Consider the following 20,364-nt stretch of genomic DNA (forward strand, 5'->3'; position numbering starts at 1 on the left):
TTTTGATGCAACATTATTTAATTTCTTACGGTTTTTTACATTTTTTTATATGTAAAAAAGAATTTTATGACATTTCAAACAATTTTAAGTTTTAAAAGTTTTAAATATTTTAAATACCAATTCAGAATTTTTTAAAAATGTACATTGCTGCAGTATTTCAAGGTTCAAGGCTCCTGAGAGCACCCCGGCACTATCAGGTTTTACCTCATATCATGCGTTCCGGCCCCAAAACCCGGACCACACCACAAAAGGAGGGGGTGTATCCATATTCATCAAGGATACCCACACCTCCAGGTTGGTGGCAAAGCATGAAGCATCGGAAACCATCCAGGTGCAATTAACCATAGGCAAAACTGCTATATAATTTGTAGCATGCTACAGGCCACCCTCTCAAACTCAGGAACCCCACACAGCCTTCCTGAAGACACTGGAGGGTATAAAAGTATCTCCAAACACCATTATATTGGGTGACTTCAACTACCCGAATATAGACTGGGAACATTACTCAACCCCAAACTTTCTAGCCCAAAGGTTCCTGGAGTTCATAAATTCAAATGCCATGGAACAACTAGTCCCTTTTCCCACAAGAGGAGAAAATATACTAGATCTCATCATCACAAACATGGGGACAAAATGCTCCACACCGGAAGTATATCCCTCATTGGTGAGATCAGATCATAAACTAATCTCACTGGATATCCACATCCCGCCCCCACCCCAAACAAAAAAGACCACAGTGAAGAACTTCTCTAAAGCAAACTTCACACTACTCAAGACTGGTGTGGTATCCTTCAAGGCCCCCGAGCCAGTGGAAACCACAACCCAAGCTGCGGAAGCCCTTACAAATGCCTTCTACGAACACCTCCAGGACTGCATGGATCAGGCAATCCCTAATAAAACCAAGACTCTTTCCACCAAGGGCAAACGTCCAGTCTGGTGGACCCCATAAACAAACTTTATAATAAGAGGAGAAAGCTGTTACATGATAGAGCAAAATCCATAAAAGAGAAAACACCTTTGATCATTATTAGTAAAAAAATACGAGCACTCATAAAATCATCCAAGGCCAACTTTGAGAGAAAAATTGCCATAGATTCAAAAGACAATCATAAGGCCTTCTTCAGCTATGTTAGAAACCTGGGTGGAAACTCCCAGATATGCTCAGAATTAGTCCAAAATGATACAAAAATCACTGAACCCACAGACATTGCCAACATACTGGCAGACAGGTTCAGTGCAAACTTCACCCCCCACTCCCCCCCAAAAGGAGAGATAACCATCCCAGCGGAGTGCAGCCTCCCAGACATCTCCAATGCACAGGTGAAAGCTGCTCTCTCTAAAGCTAAAAACACAGCATCAATGGGACCGGATGGTGTCCCCGGCTGTGTGCTATACGAACTCAATGAGGAACTAAACCCGCACATAAGGCAGCTGTTTAATCTTAGCCTTACCACAGGATACGTGCCCAAGGAGAGGTGTACAGCAACTGTGGTCCCACTCCACAAAGGCGGTGCCTCTACAGACCCTGGTAATTACCGCCCCATAAGCTTAACAAGCCTGGTCTGCAGAGCTATGGAGAGGATCATAATGGAACTCATAAACAAAGACATAGGGGACTTGCAGACATTGGACCTGACCCAGTTTGGCTTTGTCAAGGGCAGATCATGCCTTTTGAACTTGGTCGACTTCTTCAAAACAGTCACCAAGGCCATTGATGAGGGAAAGGCAGTCCATACAGCCTACCTTTTCCTTGCAAAAGCTTTCGACACAATACCCCACTCGGGTATTATAGAGAAACTTACCAGCTTAAATGTAAACCCATATGTCACAAGATGGGTTGCAAACTGGCTAAAGGACAGAACCCACAGGGTTAGAGTAGCTGGCGCCATGTCAGACTCCAAGCCGGTCACAAGTGGTGTCCCACAGGGCTCAGTCCTTGGCCCCCTGTTGTTCGGCATCTACTTCTCAGAAGTACAGGCTAACATAGGAGGACTATGGCTGACAAAGTTTGCAGATGACTGCAAACTGGGAGCCATAGTGGAAAGTACATCGGACACAGATATCCTTCAGAGGGGTCTCACAGAAACTGATAGCTGGTGCCAGAGCCATGGCCTGAAGTTAAATGCCAAAAAATGTATAGTCATACCCTTCGGGAAAAACAAGGTAACCCCAAGCTACCATATAGGTGGCAATCCACTAAGCACAGAAGAGGTTATCAGGGACCTGGGGACCCAGGTTGACAGTGGCCTTTCTTTTGACACTCACATTGCTAAAGTGGTTAGAAAAACCTTCTACATTGCCCACCTGATCATGAAGGGATTCACATCCAGATCAAGTGAGGTTATTGTTCCCCTGTACTCTTCACTTATCAGACCAATGATCGAGTACAATGCCCCATTCGGAATGTATCTCACCTGACACCTGCAGCAATTGGAGAGACCCCAAAAGTTCCTCACCAAAAGGATAAAGGGACTCCAAAATCTGTCATATGCTGCCAGACTGAAGAAACTCCAGCTCTATTCAGTCGCATACCGTCTGCTCAGAGGTGACCTGTGCCTGACATACAAGGCCATGTCCAACCCGGAATTAATGGACATGCTCCACCTCAAAAAATCCAAATCTACCAGATCCACTAGAGCAAGCGACTTAAACCTTAGCACGGATATAAATAGGACATGCTGGAGGGATAGATTTGTCACCCAGAGACTCCCTATGTTGTGGAATAAAATTCTGGTCCATGTGAGGCAGAGCACCTCGCTGGCTCTGTTCAAGAGAAATCTTGACCGGTGGATGGGAGATCGTAGGTTTACCCCGGGAATCATCTCTGTGTCACTGCTGGACAGAGGCACAACAAACTAATGGGCACAGTATTTTTAACATAAGGGGTGGCGTAAGCCACAAAAACTCTGGGCTAGGCTTATAAATGCCTTAGGGCAGATAGCCTAGTATAAACCTATGAACCTATGAACCTATTTCAATTTTTTGTGATCAAATGCACATATTGGGTTGATAATATGTATTTAGATAGACTCAAATGGTAGTATTTATGTATATGCTAATTTATGTTAATGAGAGTCCAATGGGAAACAAAGTGGTGATATAAAAGGAAATGATGTAACACATTTTAAATGTCTGAGGAAGTTTAACAGAGATTTAAACAAAAGCGCTAACATTGTTTGTTTTGTCATTAAAGTATCTATTTTTTACCATTCAATTTTGTGGTTTATAACTCTACATTGGTTAAACAGGACAATGTCCTGGAATTTATCCACATGCAAATCATCATAAACAAAGTCCCATACCAAATCCTAGCAAGCTATAGGTCACCCTATATGTCCCTTGAATCTCATTGCTCATACATAGATCTACTGGAGACACTCACCATTGAGCCAAATACCCAATTTATAAGAGACTTTAACTATCACTCTATAGACCAATCAAGGCCACTTGAGACACTTTTCAATTATAACCTCAAGGCAAGTTTTGTACCACAGTAACAGAGTACTGCAATGGTTATCCCGATTCATAATGTGGACCATCAACCGACCCTAGAAACTACAAACTTATTAATCTGACTAGTCTAATATGCAAAATCATGGAACTAGACAATTGTATTTTTCTTAATCCTTCTACCATCTTTTACAAGTTTTTTTTTATTTTATCTCCCACCTTTTCTTTCCCTGCATAACTTAAGAACATATTTTCCCTTCTTTATTGTTACCCTAGAGCCCTTTTTGGGCTCTGCCTTCACTTTCATCACTACTGGTATTGCTCTTTTTAGTTTCACATGATTGTCATAACCCCACGCAGATATCTTCTCTTTGCCATGTATGTATCAACACTGTTTTTGAAGGGCTCTATTGACTGATTTGTTCTGACTCTTAAGAAGACATAGTACTGGAAAGCATTGTGTAGTATGTCTGTTAGATATATATTATATGTTTTACTATTGGTACTTATTTTTAGTATTAGGTTTCCTGCTCTGTAGTTAGCACTCACATTGTGTTTCCCAGTTATAGATATTATGTTAAAAGTGTATCAAGCATTGCCTGACAGATGAGGTAGAGATTATTTCCAATTAAACAGTTGTGGCTCATTTGTATTAAAAAATGAGCATGCTGATTGGACAGCCCAACCAGCATGCTTATTGTAAATTGAGCATATACCAACAGAACCATTGAGTAGCTAGATTTTCTATTGGAATATGCTGAGGGACAGTGCAAACAGAAGAAAAATCAGATATATTCTCAAAAATAAAGGAACAGAAATGTACCTGAATTTACTTCTATGTCTGTGCTGTCGCTTGCAAAATCTTGACAGAAAAAGAAAACAACAACAAAGATTCTCTTTTGTCTGTTGCTTCTCCTGCACTATACTGATGTACTGTGTAAGGGTCGGGACGTACACATGTTCAGTGCATCATTAAGTAAGGAAGAAGGCTTCACCCTCATGATCAAACCATGCCAACCATGGGTAAATCCTGATATACCCACACCCATTCATCTGTTATTAATTAAGTATCCTATAACAAACTGAATATAATAGCAGCTACTGTTCATGTTTTCCAGCCCTATAATTTTTCTTGTGACAACCATTTGCATCTTCTTAGATTGTTTCAGGCATTGTTAACTGCTGCCTCTATAACTCTCAATAAGATGTCACCTCACCTTTCTTCATCACCTCTGTGCCTGCAGTTTTGGTTCTGGGTATCCATTTGACCTCTCTTCTGCGCCAAATGTGCATGTTGTTTAATCCTTCCTTTGCCAAGCCAAATATCTTCCTACCATTCCTTTCTAGAATGCTCAAATCTACACCTGCTTCTTAACTTTTCAACAAAGTGTCTGTTGAGTATCACAGATCTCCTTGAATTTACTCATTTAGAGTCCTGTACCTCTTGCTGTAGCACTGACATACCTTCCATACGTTTCCACATTCCTGTCTCTGTTGTGACATACCATGTCATACTCTCCAAGTCCAGCCCACTCCTTCCTTTGGATCTCTGCTTTGCTTAATTAATGAATCCCCTCTGTTTTCCATGTCTGCACCATCCTTATATTTTCTCCCTCTTTAAATGTTTAGATGATTCAGTCACTCCATCTCTGTTAGGTTGAAGTTATATATCATTACTGCTGGCATCTTTCCTGACACTTTTAGTTGCATTCATTAGTCTATAAATGGGGTTAATTCATCAAATATTCCCTCCCTAATCTTCAGTCGTTTTTGCCTGGAGCCGACAATGATCTTCTCTACTTCTGTACCTTACCTTTAGTTGTCATCTATACGAGTGTAATCAAGTGTAATCTAGTAATTTTATTTATATAAACTGAACCTGCTACTTTTCTTCTTCTGTTTCTTCACTACTTCTTTACCTTACCTTTAGTTGTCATCTATACGAGTGTAATCAAGTGTAATCTAGTAATTTTATTTATATAAACTGAACCTGCTACTTTTCTTCTTCTGTTTCTTCTCTACTTCTTTACCGTACCTTTAGTTGTCATCTATACGAGTGTAATCAAGTGTAATCTAGTAATTTTATTTATATAAACTTAACCTGCTACTTTTCTTCTTCTGTTTCTCCTGTAGATCTTAAATCCAGGAAATGACACATTTATCTTCTTAAAATTTGCCCATCCTTCCAAAACTACTGCTTGAAGTTTTATCATTTCTCCCCTTGCTCCTTGCTTTGCTTTACTTAGAAGAAAAAAAACATCTACTTTGCTTCTGACTGCCTATTGCTGCCTCTCCCTTGCCCACTTCCTGTAGCCCACCCACTCCAACATTACTTCTCAGCTCTGCCCTATCTGCATATTTCCCTAACTGTAATCATCCCTTTCATGTTGTTTCTGTTGATCTATCACACCTCCATCTTGATATCTTAGTACCTGTAAAGACCTTCTTTCAGTATTTTTTATCTGAGATGAATAAAATATACACCATCCTTACAAAATGAGTTCTCCCAGTTTTCTAGTATTCTCTACCCTAGGCCACCCCCCCACTTCCTGAACCAGTAGTGTGCATTCTGACTACTTATCATCTTCTTCCTCTCACTGCTGGACTATAGCACAAACAGTACTTTTGAAAAAGCTGCCACACCGTTCAGCATCACACAGGCTATGGGTAGCTCCCTGGTCCTTTTTGCTGTCTTTTCAGAGATGCCTTTGTGCAAGTCACCACATGATATGTACATTCATACATGGTCTTAGGCAAGGGTGAATTTAATATTCCTGCTTCCCTCTCCATTCAAAACTTGATAGCTTCTAAAACCAATCTCCTTGCTCATTATTATTAATAAAGGCTAGTATCACCCTGCTGTTAAATGAATGCCTTTTTGGTGTTGGTTTGGATACATATGCAAGTGCAACATGTTGTTCAGTTACAAAGGTGCACCTACAGGTGCTCTTCATGTCAAAGTAAACCCCCATGAAATCAATAAACATCAAAACAAACAAGAATCCTGATGGCCATATGGTAAAGAAGGTGGCCTATATTAGTTTGCCGAAATGTGATTTCAGCGAACACCTAATCATCAACCCCAATTCAGTGAAAATCACTTCTGTGATTCACTGAATTTACCAAGGTCAAAGAAGTAGTTGGCCGACTACTCAACATTGTCCTTTTCTCCATTGTAGTGCGATCTCAGAGTTAGTATATATCGTTAGGGGGTGTGTGGGGACACAGCCCCCCCACATCAAGAGTGTGGGGTGTGAAACCCCCCCACTTGGGTGAGTTCAGTTTACTTAGATGTTGGTCTGTTGTGCTGCAGGGCAAGTATTTACTTGCCCTTGGTAAATTCATCGAATTGCAAAAGCGATTTTCAGTGGATAGGGATTCGATGATTTGGTGTTTACTGAAGTCACATTTTGGTGAACTACTATAGATTCAAAGAATGGTAAGCCCTGCTTATGGCTCAGATACAATGGATTTGATTAGTGGCTCAGGCATTTGAGGGTCTGGCACAGGAGGATGGGAGGGCCCCTCCTGTGGGGTAGACCATTCTGGATGATTGCTGGCATTTGGACAGAAGCTGGACCTCATATGACATTGGTTAGGTGACAGGAGAGCAGAGTACTATTGAGTCATTCCTGTAGGCCTCTCTGTGAACCTGGGGCCAGGGCACAGGCTCTGACTACTACTCATTGCCTGTACAGCCGGACAATACCTGTTGATAGCATGTAGAGAGAGGAAGTTAAGGCTAAAGAAAATACTGGGCCAGTTCTTAAAGACAGTACTACTCCTGGTAGCTCAACCTTTGTCTGTGAAATGAGTAAAGTAATGAATCCCAAAGCTAAGCACTTATCCTGAGGGACAGAATGGGTCAGGGATGAAGGACTGATTGTCAGAAGGGATAATGTAAAAAAAAATAGTATGCAGATGAAAGACTCTTCAAAATGATGTATTGACAGAAGAATATAATGAAGAGGTGCATTATGCTATGAAACTGAAAACAAAATCTCCACTATTTTACTCCTGTTGATCAATACAGTGCCACAGGTTTCCTTTGCTTTTCTGTGATCATTTTGAGATGATGTATGTTGCTTTTCCATGATCATAAAGTGCAAGCAAAAACTTCAGTTCCATTCAGTGTAACCATTTTCTGATTCTTTTGCATATTAATATAATCATGTACAGAACAACAAATGTTGGCTGCCTTAATTCTGTTTTGGATTGCTTAGTTTTCCCCATCTCTAATAATATTATTGCTTGTCCCAATGCATTTATGTATTTATCAGACACAATCTGTGAGTTGTGCAGACCATGAAAGCTGCACAGTCCTCAGACATGTCTTGAGAATGCATGGCAACTAAAGAAAAATACTGTCTTACATCATTAATGCCATGAAGGTGATGTAGAATCTGAAAATACTTGTTGGAACTGATAGATTTGCACCTTTCTGAGTGTAATTAGGTTATTTTAAGTGTTTTACATATGGTCTACATATCAATGCCTTTTATTTTCAAAATACTTGTTTTCAGATACAGGTTACAACAATAAATTCAGGTGTGATCTGCTATCCTACAGGAAGAACAGTCCACCAAACTTGGTGCATGGCAACTTTATTTAATAACTTATGCACAAACACATTTAAATTAAACAAGTCATTAACAGACAATGGCATTTAAGAAACCTTTCCGTCTAAATATGTTAATATTTTATGGGCTTCTTTGAGAAGTGTCTTTTTATGACAGTTCAAGAAGTTTTTGGCACAACCACGTAGATATGTAGAAATGCTGCAAGGATTTTCTGCCTTTCATGGAATGGGAGTACTAGCCATTTAAAGAAATTTATGAAATGTCTGAACACCAATGATCATGGTAATGGTATCAAATTTACTTGTACATATTATCTTTTTATAGTAAACATTTTAGATATTACTGTTACTAAATTAGTGGATTGGTCGATAGAAAGCTATATGTATAAACCTTTTATTTATGACAAATTGATTGTCATCATAAAGTAGTTGACATTCAACACATGTTGTAACATGCAGTACTTCTAATACATTAGAACAAATAGGATTTGTAGCAGTCCCACTGATTTTACATCTAAGACCCGTTATTTGAGTAACAAGCTTTTGTCAACATGTTACAATAGACTCGTTGATTCTGAAATTACTGAGACACAAGAATAAATCCAGGTGTGATCTGCCATCCTATAGGAAAAACAGTCCTTCAAACCTGTCGCACAGCAAGTTCAATTAATAACTTATGCAAAAATAAATTTAAATTAAACCAGTCATTTAATTAAAGTTTACAGATTTTTCAGTAATACAGTTTCTGATATTTGCAAACATGGTTTCTGTTTCAGAAAAAAAAAACTTTAGGTTAAAATTTTTCTTCATTGAAGCATCCATTTTTTAAAGTTATGTAACAACTACTTTGTCTGGAAAACCAAAAGGATATCTTCCCCTTTATAACTGCTCTTATTGTAAATATACATTTAAATCAAAGTTTTACTCCTGAAAATACATTAAAAACTTTAGAAATACATGAGTTCATCACGTGTAAAACAGAGTGGGTGGTCTATGTGGCAGTTTGTATATGTGGTGCCTTCTATGTGGTTTAGACCTCTTGCTTTTGGAAATAAATACTTGATTAATGTATTACTGATCTTAAATGAAACAGGGATTGTCGTTTGCTTTTTAAGCACAGTCAGAAACATATTTCTTCACAATTTGTTTTTGTAGCATTGGATAAGGTCAATTTAGTTTAATATAGTGATGCTGGAAAACATAGTATCTTCAATTGCTTGAAACAATTATGAATTTTAAACTTTGGTCTCTTTACCTACCAGGACTAAATTACATTTTCAGACTTTTAAAAATATATAGTATTTGGGTGCATTTGTTATGTTTTTCCATTAGATGGCGATATTTTATTGATTATTTGACATACAAATTTAAAATTTATTTTTGCATTCATTATTAAATTACTTTTATATTTTTTCATATTATTAATAGACAAACTATGTGTATTGTATTATTTGTCTGTGATTAATCAATACCTTAAAGCTATACTATGAATTGGCATAATGAGTAAGGTATTTACCTTCCAGACACAAGGTTCAAGTTTTGATTTTTACCTTTGAAAGGGAAATTTAATAGGCTTAAAATGGCACACAGGTCAATGAGCCTAGTAATTACATATAAACTCATATTTGGACAGTTTTTCTTAAATGTAATATTTACTATAAGAGCAACTTGCCAGCTTTTAGAGGATATCTCCTTTATGTTTGTAGTCTTGTTTTTTGCAGATAGTTTTCAATTGCTGGATAAGTATAATATTTTTCATGTGATTGAGATTTAGTTATTTAAAATGTAACAATGGTGTGTGTGTGTGTGTGTGTGTGTGTGTGTGTGTGTGTGTGTGTGTGTGTGTGTGTGTTTTTTACTAAGTAAGGCAGATGCCAGTCTGGCAAAAACACAGATTGTCTTTTCTTTTTTGGTTTGATAATGGGCTTTTTGGTGTAAAAGAGCTTATCCAGTCTTTGTATTTAATAAAAGCAAAGGTGGTAGCATAATGGTTGATGCAAAGTACAAGGTTTAATTCTGACCTCTGGTTATTAGTTAGGCTTGAAATAGTCTGTAGACAGATAACCTAATATTTAAGAACTGGAAGTTGTTTTAATGGTTAAAGTAATTATCATTCAGACAGAAAGTACAACCTTTGAATCTGACCTTTAAAGAGAAACTGTCTAAGCTTAAAAAGGCCTGCAAGTTCAAATAACCTTACTTCTAATTCTAAATCTACAATTCTATCTGAGCCATGGGTAAACAATTCACTATATTTGCATATTTTGGAATTATGATTGGATTGTTGTTTATTTTTCTTTCTAAAGTATCTTTTTGTTACAAATGTCTTACAATCAGTAACTTGGTTCAAACTATGTCTTATATTAAACAATGTAGAATTAATTGTGTTTGTAAAATTTCACTTGTAACTCACTGATTAGATCAGTTTAAGGGTGCTCCCAGAAGTTTGTATTTGTAGAAAACAAAGACTATTTTACTTGATTTGCATTGAAACTGTGATGTGCAATGTAATATATTTAAAAAAATTCCATAGCTGCGCCAGACATAGTAAAATTTGGCAAATGTTCTTGAAATTTGATGCTGATTCATCTTTTCAAAGTTAGTAATTTGCTGGTGTTACTGTTCTGTACCTGATCAAGATGGATATCATATAGTTTACCATTTGCTGTTCACTACAATATCATCAGGGTAGCCAGCCATGTATCATGTATGCCACAATATAAACTTTTTAAAAATAATTTATTTGTTTTATATAATGAGATGGGCTAGAATTCATATTTTTTCATTACAAATTATATATAACATTTCTGAGATCGCGCTACAGTGGGAAAACGTGTAAATTCCCCTTTGAAGCAGTTCTCTGTAGATCGTGGTACAGTGGAGATCAGGGTTCAGTTTCATTTAAGATCAGTAATACATTAATCAAGTATTTATTTCCAAAAGCAAGAGGTCTAAACCACATAGAAGGCACCACATATACAAACTGCCACATAGACCACCCACTCTGTTTTACACGTGATGAACTCATGTATTTCTAAAGTTTTTAATGTATTTTTAGGAGTAAAACTTTGATTTAAATGTATATTTACAATAAGAGCAGTTATAAAGGGGAAGATATCCTTTTGGTTTTCCAGACAAAGTAGTTGTTACATAACTTTAAAAAATGGATGCTTCAATGAAGAAAAATTTTAACCTAAAGTTTTTTTTTTCTGAAACAGAAACCATGTTTGCAAATATCAGAAACTGTATTACTGAAAAATCTGTAAACTTGAATTAAACGCCAGTGTCTATTAATGACTGGTTTAATTTAAATTTATTTTTGCATAAGTTATTAATTGAACTTGCTGTGTGCCAGGTTTGAAGGACTGTTTTTCCTATAGGATGGCAGATCACACCTGGATTTATTCTTGTGTCTCAGTAATTTCAGAATCAATGAGTCTATTGTAACATGTTGACAAAAGCTTGTTACTCAAAGAACGGGTCTTAGATGTAAAATCAGTGGGACTGCTACAAATCCTATTTGTTCTAATGTATTAGAAGTACTGCATGTTACAACATGTGTTGAATGTCAACTACTTTATGATGACAATCAATTTGTCATAAATAAAAGGTTTATACATATAGCTTTCTATCGACCAATCCACTAATTTAGTAACAGTAATATCTAAAATGTTTACTATAAAAAGATAATATGTACAAGTAAATTTGATACCATTACCATGATCATTGGTGTTCAGACATTTCATAAATTTCTTTAAATGGCTAGTACTCCCATTCCATGAAAGGCAGAAAATCCTTGCAGCATTTCTACATATCTACGTGGTTGTGCCAAAAATTTCTTGAACTGTCATAAAAAGACACTTCTCAAAGAAGCCCATAAAATATTAACATATTTAGATGGAAAGGTTTCTTAAATGCCATTGTCTGTTAATGACTTGTTTAATTTAAATGTGTTTGTGCATAAGTTATTAAATAAAGTTGCCATGCACCAAGTTTGGTGGACTGTTCTTCATGTAGGATAGCAGATCACACCTGAATTTATTGTTGTAACCTGTATCTGAAAACAAGTATTTTGACAATAAAAGGCATTGATATGTAGACCATATGTAAAACACTTAAAATAACCTAATTACACTCAGAGAGGTGCAAATCTATCAGCTCCAAAAAGTATTTTCAGATTCTACATCACCTTCATGGCATTAATGATGTAAGACAGTATTTTTCTTGCTGTGGGATGGACGTCATGCATTGAAATTGCACTGAGTACCCTGTGCATGCTCTCTTCAACAAACTGAACCCAAAAAGGATCCACTTAGCTGGCATTATTACACAGCAGAGCTAAGGATTTAATAAAAAATAAAGAGACTTTATTAAGCCAAGCAGGTCAAATCCTTAGTGCCTTCTACTGTGTTTTCAGGTTTATACTTTTGTTACTGCAAAAAGAAAAAACTGTGGGTGAGCTAAATTTAGGTAGGCACTGTGACTGTTGGCCAATCATCCTGTGAGGTCCTCCTCTTCCTATAGGGCACATTACTCCTGTTTTGAAATGGCACAGTGAAATAATGCTAATCATAGTTTAGTGCCACAGTTAATGTTAGCAGCACATTATGAACGGTGATGACCAGAGAGCTTCTTACCACTAAACTGCTATATGTCTTTTCTTTCTCCAGCTCAGTCTGCATGTGCTGCAGAGGAAAGTGGATCATAATTATACAATCATAAAAGGTAACCATGTAATATTCTGTGACTCATCAGTGTGAATCCAGGAACAGTGAAACTGAATGACTGAAAATGAAGCCTAGAGATTTAATTAAAAAATTCTGGCCCCCTGCACAGCCTTTGGGTATCACTGCAAAAATATTATGGTATGTACAGATGCGCCTTGTAAAAACCAAACCAGTGCTGCCACTAAGGGCTGTATGAGGTCCCAGATTTCCCAGAATTATTAGTCACATCAATATCACACCAACAATGTTAAAAAAACAATACTAAGCATAGCTATACCTGCTTTATTTTCAGTTTTGTACCCATTTTTTTTCTAGCTTCTTAGGAGTACAGGCTGGGCAAATATTTGGCCCAGACAGGCAGACATAATAATATAGTTCACAAACTTTTTGGTCTTACAGATCTTGAAACTTTATCAAAGCATTACCTGAGCTGGCAGCTTACTAGTTACTGTTCATGTTGGTGATATGAATTCAAGTGACTGGACTCAGGGCATATAGCCGATATGGGCACTACTCTCTTGTCTGAAAATGCTGCCTGTCTGTTGTTATGACAAGAATTCAGGTGACAGGACTCTGGGCATATAGCTGATGTGGGCAATACTCACATTTATTTATTTATTTCACATTTGTTTACTGGGAAGATCCAACTGGGCTATTAGCCCGTTTTTAGTGGAGGCCTGGGGAGAAAAGCTCCAAAAAGAAAAAGAAAAATGTAATAGATTCTGACAGTATAAACCTTAGATAAGCACAATAAGCTGCATGCATAGTTGCACATAGATTATAAAAGGGAAACTATACAGACCAAAATATTTTACATAATTATACACAGGTTTGAAAATAGCATCATAAGTTATTTGCTTCAGTGGACATGTCTGATGATGCTCTCTGTCTGTTGTTATGACATGAATTCAGGTAATAGGACTCTGGGCATATAGGTGATATGGGCACTACTCTCATGTCTGATGATGCTATATGTGTGTTGTCATCAGCTGCTGCGTGTGGAGACACATTGCTCATGGCTGCACAAATGCAGAATGTGTGAGAACGCTGAGACTGTAAAAGTGGTGGCAGAAACCCAGATATCTGTGAAAGCAGACTCCTTTGCAGTGGATATATATGCAGTGGCTGCACCCCAGAACCATGGTTGCCCAGTACAGACACATGCACAACCAGATACCAGCACCTCATCAAATCTGTGCATACCTCCCATTCAACTATTACCCCATGTTACTATCCAGGTCTGATCTGAATGATTCTCATAGGTTCCTAGACTTCAGGTAAGTACTAGCTGCCCTTGTAGGTCATTTTAAGCCTAGCCAGTTTACTTTGTAGTGCTTGAATTAACCTAGCCCATTTCATGTTAGATTGGCCTTACCCAGCCCATGGTTGATAATTATAATTTATTGCCTAATGAGAATAACTGGAGTCATCCCATAGATAATTTGAGGGGACCCATTACAAGGGATACAGCATTTGGGAGGTGCCTCTGCCCATTAGTTGTAGAAAGGGCAGTGTTGGGGTAAACTTTCTGTCTCCAAGCTATATTTTCAAGTCACATATGGACACAGGGGTGAACTTTATTTTATGTAAATGGGACGTCTGTTCCAGAACAGTAGTATCCTCTGTGAGATATACTCGTCCCAACAAACAGTTCTGTTGATTATGTAGAAGAGGTTTATATCACTTGACCAAGTATTTCTGATGCCATTTGACTTGTGGATGTGCAATAAATCCATCTTTATTGTGTCAGAGAATACTAAGAGAAGCGCAATTAGGACTTGCAGCCCTCTTTAGAGCTCATGTAAAAGCCATCACTGATGCTCATTGATGTAAATAATAATACATTTTAGAAATACTGGGGTCTTAGGAGGTATACAAGCAGGTAGAGTAGTAGGTCATCCATGCCCAGTTTGCTATAATGTTTGCCATCCAGGAGATGATCTCATGACTAACAACACACATAAAGGGGCCGAGAAGCTTCACCATGAGTCCATATGTTTTTGGTTCCTGTTATGGCAAAACTCAGTATCCCTTAGAACAGTGTTACACAACAGAACATCTGCAAGAAATGGCAGAGGCTGACAGGTGTGGCACATGCATCTGTAGAAACTGGTCAAAGCACCAGTAACATCTGTGGCCTAGGCATGGGGCACTGTCATTCCATGGCTCTGCATCGCTCATCACAACCATCTCCCACTCTCAAAAAGGATATCACTCACTGTGATGTCTAGATGACTATCATCAGCCCTGGTCAAACTATAGAAACTTGAGCTGGAGATCTTCTGGTCAGTGAGGTAATTTAGCTTTGTGAGCCCTTACATCAGACCACCACATAGAACATAATAGGGAACACTCCATGGAAAGCCCTGTGGCACATTGTGTAACACATCCTATGTAACAACCCATGTAGCATCCTATGAAAATGCCCATGGATGCCCCCGATATCTGCGGGGAAGTGTCATCTATCCAAATGTTTATGTCATTCAGTGTGTGTGTTCTCTATCACTGCCTTTCATTTGTGCAAATGATAATGGCTGCCCCATGTACATGTTTTTGTTTGTGTTGCTGTCTTGTAATGTTTGATACGCAGTGCAAACAAACAACACACCATGCCATTCCTGCATGGTATCTTCAGTACTGCATGCATCACTTTATTCCGTGAGACTCTGGTATTTGTATGCTATCAAAATACACAGGCCTATACTAGATGCTGCCAGTTTGATGTTCTGACTCACACTGAGATCTGCACCCATGCTGAGGGTTGTCCATCTCAGCTGTTATTCTCATGATCAACTGCTGTCAACATCCTTCTCAACCTGCAATCATTGAAAACAGGAACAGAGGCCTCTGAAAAGTAGGTACATGTAGCCAAACATCTAGACATCTAATTAGCATAAAATTGAAATACTAAATAGTGCATACATTTTCCCACTTCCTTTAGGAATATAAGATATTATTCAGAGATGCATTTAAAAACAGAATGATAAAAATTATGGAAAAAAGTGAGCACATTTTCAAAGAGGCAGTGCAATATCTAGATTTTAATTGAATTGCAAAATTCTGCCACACAAGGTCATATCAATCTTTGTTTCTGAAAGGGGAAGATTTAAGCTGTGTGTGCTCTTTTTCTAAATTATTGATGTCACTAGTATGTTGATCATGTAGGTTTCTGTGTACTAGACAGCTTCAAAACTCCCACGTGACAAGGGAGAGTCCATATATTGTGTGAAGGGGTAACTCAAACCTGAAAAGGGGATCATACTTCCAAAAATGGGAACATCATGAGCAGGGGTCAATCAAGCCTGAAACCAGGAACATTCCTCCTTCATCCTGCATCATTCACAATGCAAAACTTTTTTTGGAGGCGGTAGTGGAATTAGCTACACCTCAGTCACACCTGGACAGATTTATGCATTGCTTGAAATGGTGCTTCCTATATTTCATGCCATACAGGGTACCTGTGGAAGTGACATATGTCAGATGTTAACGGTTTACTATCACATGTTCATTCGTCTTTTAGACAAATGAACTATGTGCAAAAACCGCTTGGCAGAACCGGTAGGGCAATCACTACAATGCCAAAGCTGACATGAGTGAATGGCCATTGTCGTCAGCTCCAACTTTGCAGTGCAGATCGCACTATAGTGGGACTGCGGAAATGTACCCTCACCCTCACTGTAGTGCAATCTCAGAGTTTGTATATATATGTAGGAGGGTGTGGGGGCGCAGTCCCCCACATGGTGGGTGCAGGGGGGTTTGCCCCCCTGCAAAAACCTGTTGTAGACTGTCGAGTAGGTAGGAGAATTTCAGTGCAGTCAACATTTTCAAAATTCGACTGCACTAAAATGCTCAGTTTGACATTTACACTGTTCGGTGATCAGATTTCCGATCATTTGGTTCAGACATCTGTGCATTCGAACAATGTTGTGTCGAACATGTGATAGGTAAATGTTAACAACATGTATGTACACTGTCAAAATACTGCACTTTGTTATCATTCTCTGGAATGGTTGCCTTTCCTATTAACATAAACATATTGACTGGCAACAGATGATGCTTTAACTGCAGTATTCACGCAGTCCATGGCACCTTTGAATGAAGGAAGGAGGGTGACGTCAAATGCTAAATTATCTATTAACGTATCCATGATACCCAAAGTGGAAGACTCTGTGGCACAATTTGTACTGCTTGTTGGTTGTAGGAAAGTTGCTGTGGCCTGAACAGTTAAGACAGCACATACCTTTGTGTCTAAGATTACAGACACTGCTTGGGATGTTAGATGTGGTTAATATATGCTGCAGATGTTATAGAGTAGATCACAATTGAAGATTTAAGATCTGCCGGTCAGACAACTCTTGACTTGACATAGTCATCATTTCACATGTTGCCATAATACTCATCTGTTCCTGAAATGTCACTGTATTGCCAGCATTATATGTATATGTACATGGTTCAAACTATTCTTGCTTCTTTGACAAACATTTGTACCTTACAAACCAATAGTTTTTCTGTGTAGTGCACCAATTTATACTTGCACGTACATGTAGAGAACTCCAGACCCCCACATTATTTTATTTACCTGTGTTTAATTACTAATTTCCATATATTACCTTCCACTTTCCATTCACTGCCTACTGTGCAGATCTACCCTCTCAGCCCTTTTGTTTGAATCATTAATTCTCTGCATGTGTCCATGAACAATGCTTATATGCCTTCTTACTAGTCAGATTGTTTCTGAATTCTACCTGGTACATTCTTTCTACAGGTTTTTGAAATACTGTTCTATACCATTTTAGACTAACTCAAAATAGTATTATATGACCTAAAATGCATTTTTTTAACCCTTACCAAGTCTAAGCAATTCACATTCTGTATTTAATCTCAAACAATATATATTTATTATTTCGCATACATTATATTCACCTGAGAGTGCCTAAGACTAAATCCTTAATTAGCTTAACCTTATATTAACTGTCTTAGTCAATAGTGCTGAAGACATTGGATAGACAAATTTACAACAGAGCAAGGCAAAGTGAAGGACAATTTATTGGCACATTATTGCCATTTACTTAAGCAATTAAAATAAGTTATATCCTATATACTACAGTATCTGTAAAGATATTTAGGCTGAAGTGCATATTATGTAATATCATCTGTCTCCATGATTTGGCACTCTCATTTCCCACGATGCCACTTATTTCTTAAAGCATACTTTGTGACTGTTTAGTAAAATTATATTGCACTGTATCTCTTTACATTTTTAAAATTCCATGGCTATCTACTAGCTTAAATAAACCTTCTTTGCATAAGTAAGTCTCATTGTTAATGTATTCAGCATCCATTCCTTTTAGTCAAAATATTTTCTGCTATATGTTTTGCTGCAATTACAATACACTTTAAATGGTTTTATAAAGCCTTATTAGACAGGTAGTGCAGAGGATTGAGGTTGTAAGTAATTAACAAGCTGCTTCTTTTAGCCCAGGGTTTGATTTATTCAGCCGCCATTTGTCTGCTGTGTGATTCTGAGCAGTGTTTCCTACAATGGGACAATAATATACATGCAAACACAAAACAAAAATGATGCACTTGTGTATTAATTTATTAACCAGGTTGAAGTCAAAGAGAATTAACAACCAGCATTGTAAAGGTTCTCCACCTTAAAAGTCTTGACTATAAAGGGATATAAACCCTGAGAATAATTACTATTTAAAATCTGATTTTAAAAATATTTTATGAATAAAGCACCATTACAATATGCTTTTTTTAAATGATGTGCTGCTTTGATCATTATTCTTTCCCAGAAAAAAACCTTTACGTTTGAGCAGTAAGTAAAATACATTTTCACTTCCTCTTCAATATATAGTTTCCATACTGACCTATTATTTTTTATTATTGTAGGTACGACAGCGACGTAAAGCTGGCTTTGGAAGTGAGAGCCGTGAGGTAAGTGACCTTTAAAAGTAAAGTTAGGGAGGTTTTCACATCATTCACTATTTTCTAAAAAAAAAAACAATTAGTGTACGAGGGAATATACAAGTGTGCAGAACAGAGCAAAACATTTCTGCATATCTCATTGCTTGTTTCAACTGAAAAGCATTGTCTTGGAGTGGTGCTAAATCCCACTATAATCCCCAAAAGTTAGTTGTCCTATGCCTGCAGTGCAATTTCTTCCAGATCTCCAGGGAAAGTCATTTTGACATGTACACCTTCAAAAGTTTCCATCTCTATCATTTCCTTTCCAAGTGAATACAGTGATGTGCTATGAGATTAATACATTTCCTCTTCTGCAATGCTAGTTGTTCAGTAAGGTGTCTTAGCAGCATTAATGGAATCCCACATCAGGTTCTATCTAAGTTCCCATGGTGCACTCTAACATAAGGACTTATATGTAGTTATACCATGCCTGGGATTCCCATTTATTTTCTTGCCAACTAACATGTCTGCATATACCCAATGTAATCCATTCTACTGGTTTAACTTACTTATGAAATATACATACAAGGTTGTATTCTTGTTTTAATTTTGGTTTACTGTTTTTAATATGCATATTGGTTAGTTTTAGTAAGATTTTTTGCAGATGTATATTTTTAGGGTTCTTGTACACAGACCTGAAGAAGTCTAAGTGGATGAAAGCAATCTTTGTTAACTATAATTTATGGAAACAGATCATGTTTTGGACAATGTATTTTTTCTGGATGCCAAAATATAATTTTTTTGATTGCTAAATGGTCTAATGTTTAAATATTTCCAACCATGTATTATAATGTAGTTGATAAATTCACAGACTTCGTTTAATAAAAATCTGTTTAATAAGACGTACCACATTGTTATTAATTTTATTAATTTTATTTAAAGTGCATAAGGTTTAAATTATTAGGACATTTATTAAGTAGGGCAGTACCAGTTCAAATATCACACTGATAAGGATGGGGAAGGGATATGAATTTATTAACATGTATACCATTACACTTTGTTTTACAACTAAATAAACCACTCCCATAGACAGCAACAGGTATATTAGTCAGAAAGTTTGGGATGAACCTATCATTCTGTTTATCTTTTTGTTTTATTTGGATCACTTGTCTGTGTCCTTAATAAAGAATTTTCAACTGGAAAAAGACTTTCTAGCCTGCATGGATTACTTCTGAATACTTAATAGAGTTAATAATTCTGTATAATATTAATAGTATTTCAAAATAAGTTTTTAATTTTTTATTTAGGATTTTTTTAAGTTTTCTACTTCTACTACCATTTTCTGTTTTTTTCTGCTTTTTAATATATAGTGATTAACTAGACATACAGGAATTGAAAAACTTCCACACACAGAAGTTTCTTACACTGTTTTGTTTTGGACCCACTATACCTGTATAGTGAGTTGTTTGAGACTTAAGGGATACCATGGAGATTACTTGTATAATCTTCTTAAACAATGCTGATCTTAGAAATACTGAGCCCAAATGATTACATTATACTTGCTGTGTCTGGTGGTTCGCAGTTGTCATGACAACCTAGGCACAGCAATTGCTTTAGAAAAAATACAGAACAAGTCATGCTATGTCAGATACAGCCAAAGGACATAACAAAATGTGACATCATCACTTTGCAGGT

General features: G+C 37.2%; 1 protein-coding gene across 1 annotated transcript in view; it reads left to right on the top strand.

The window, feature by feature from the left end:
- LOC122793251 overlaps positions 1 to 20,364 on the top strand; it is a 234,987-nt gene that overhangs the window by 38,871 nt on the left and 175,752 nt on the right. The window contains exon 3 of the mRNA XM_044061105.1: positions 18,655 to 18,699. Within this exon, the coding sequence (XP_043917040.1) occupies positions 18,655 to 18,699 (45 nt within the window). The remainder of the gene's footprint in view (positions 1 to 18,654; positions 18,700 to 20,364) is intronic.

This window comes from Protopterus annectens, chromosome 2.part0 (genome assembly GCF_019279795.1).
Source record: "Protopterus annectens isolate FY-2018-M chromosome 2.part0, PAN1.0, whole genome shotgun sequence".
Taxonomy (NCBI): Eukaryota; Metazoa; Chordata; order Ceratodontiformes; family Protopteridae; genus Protopterus; species Protopterus annectens.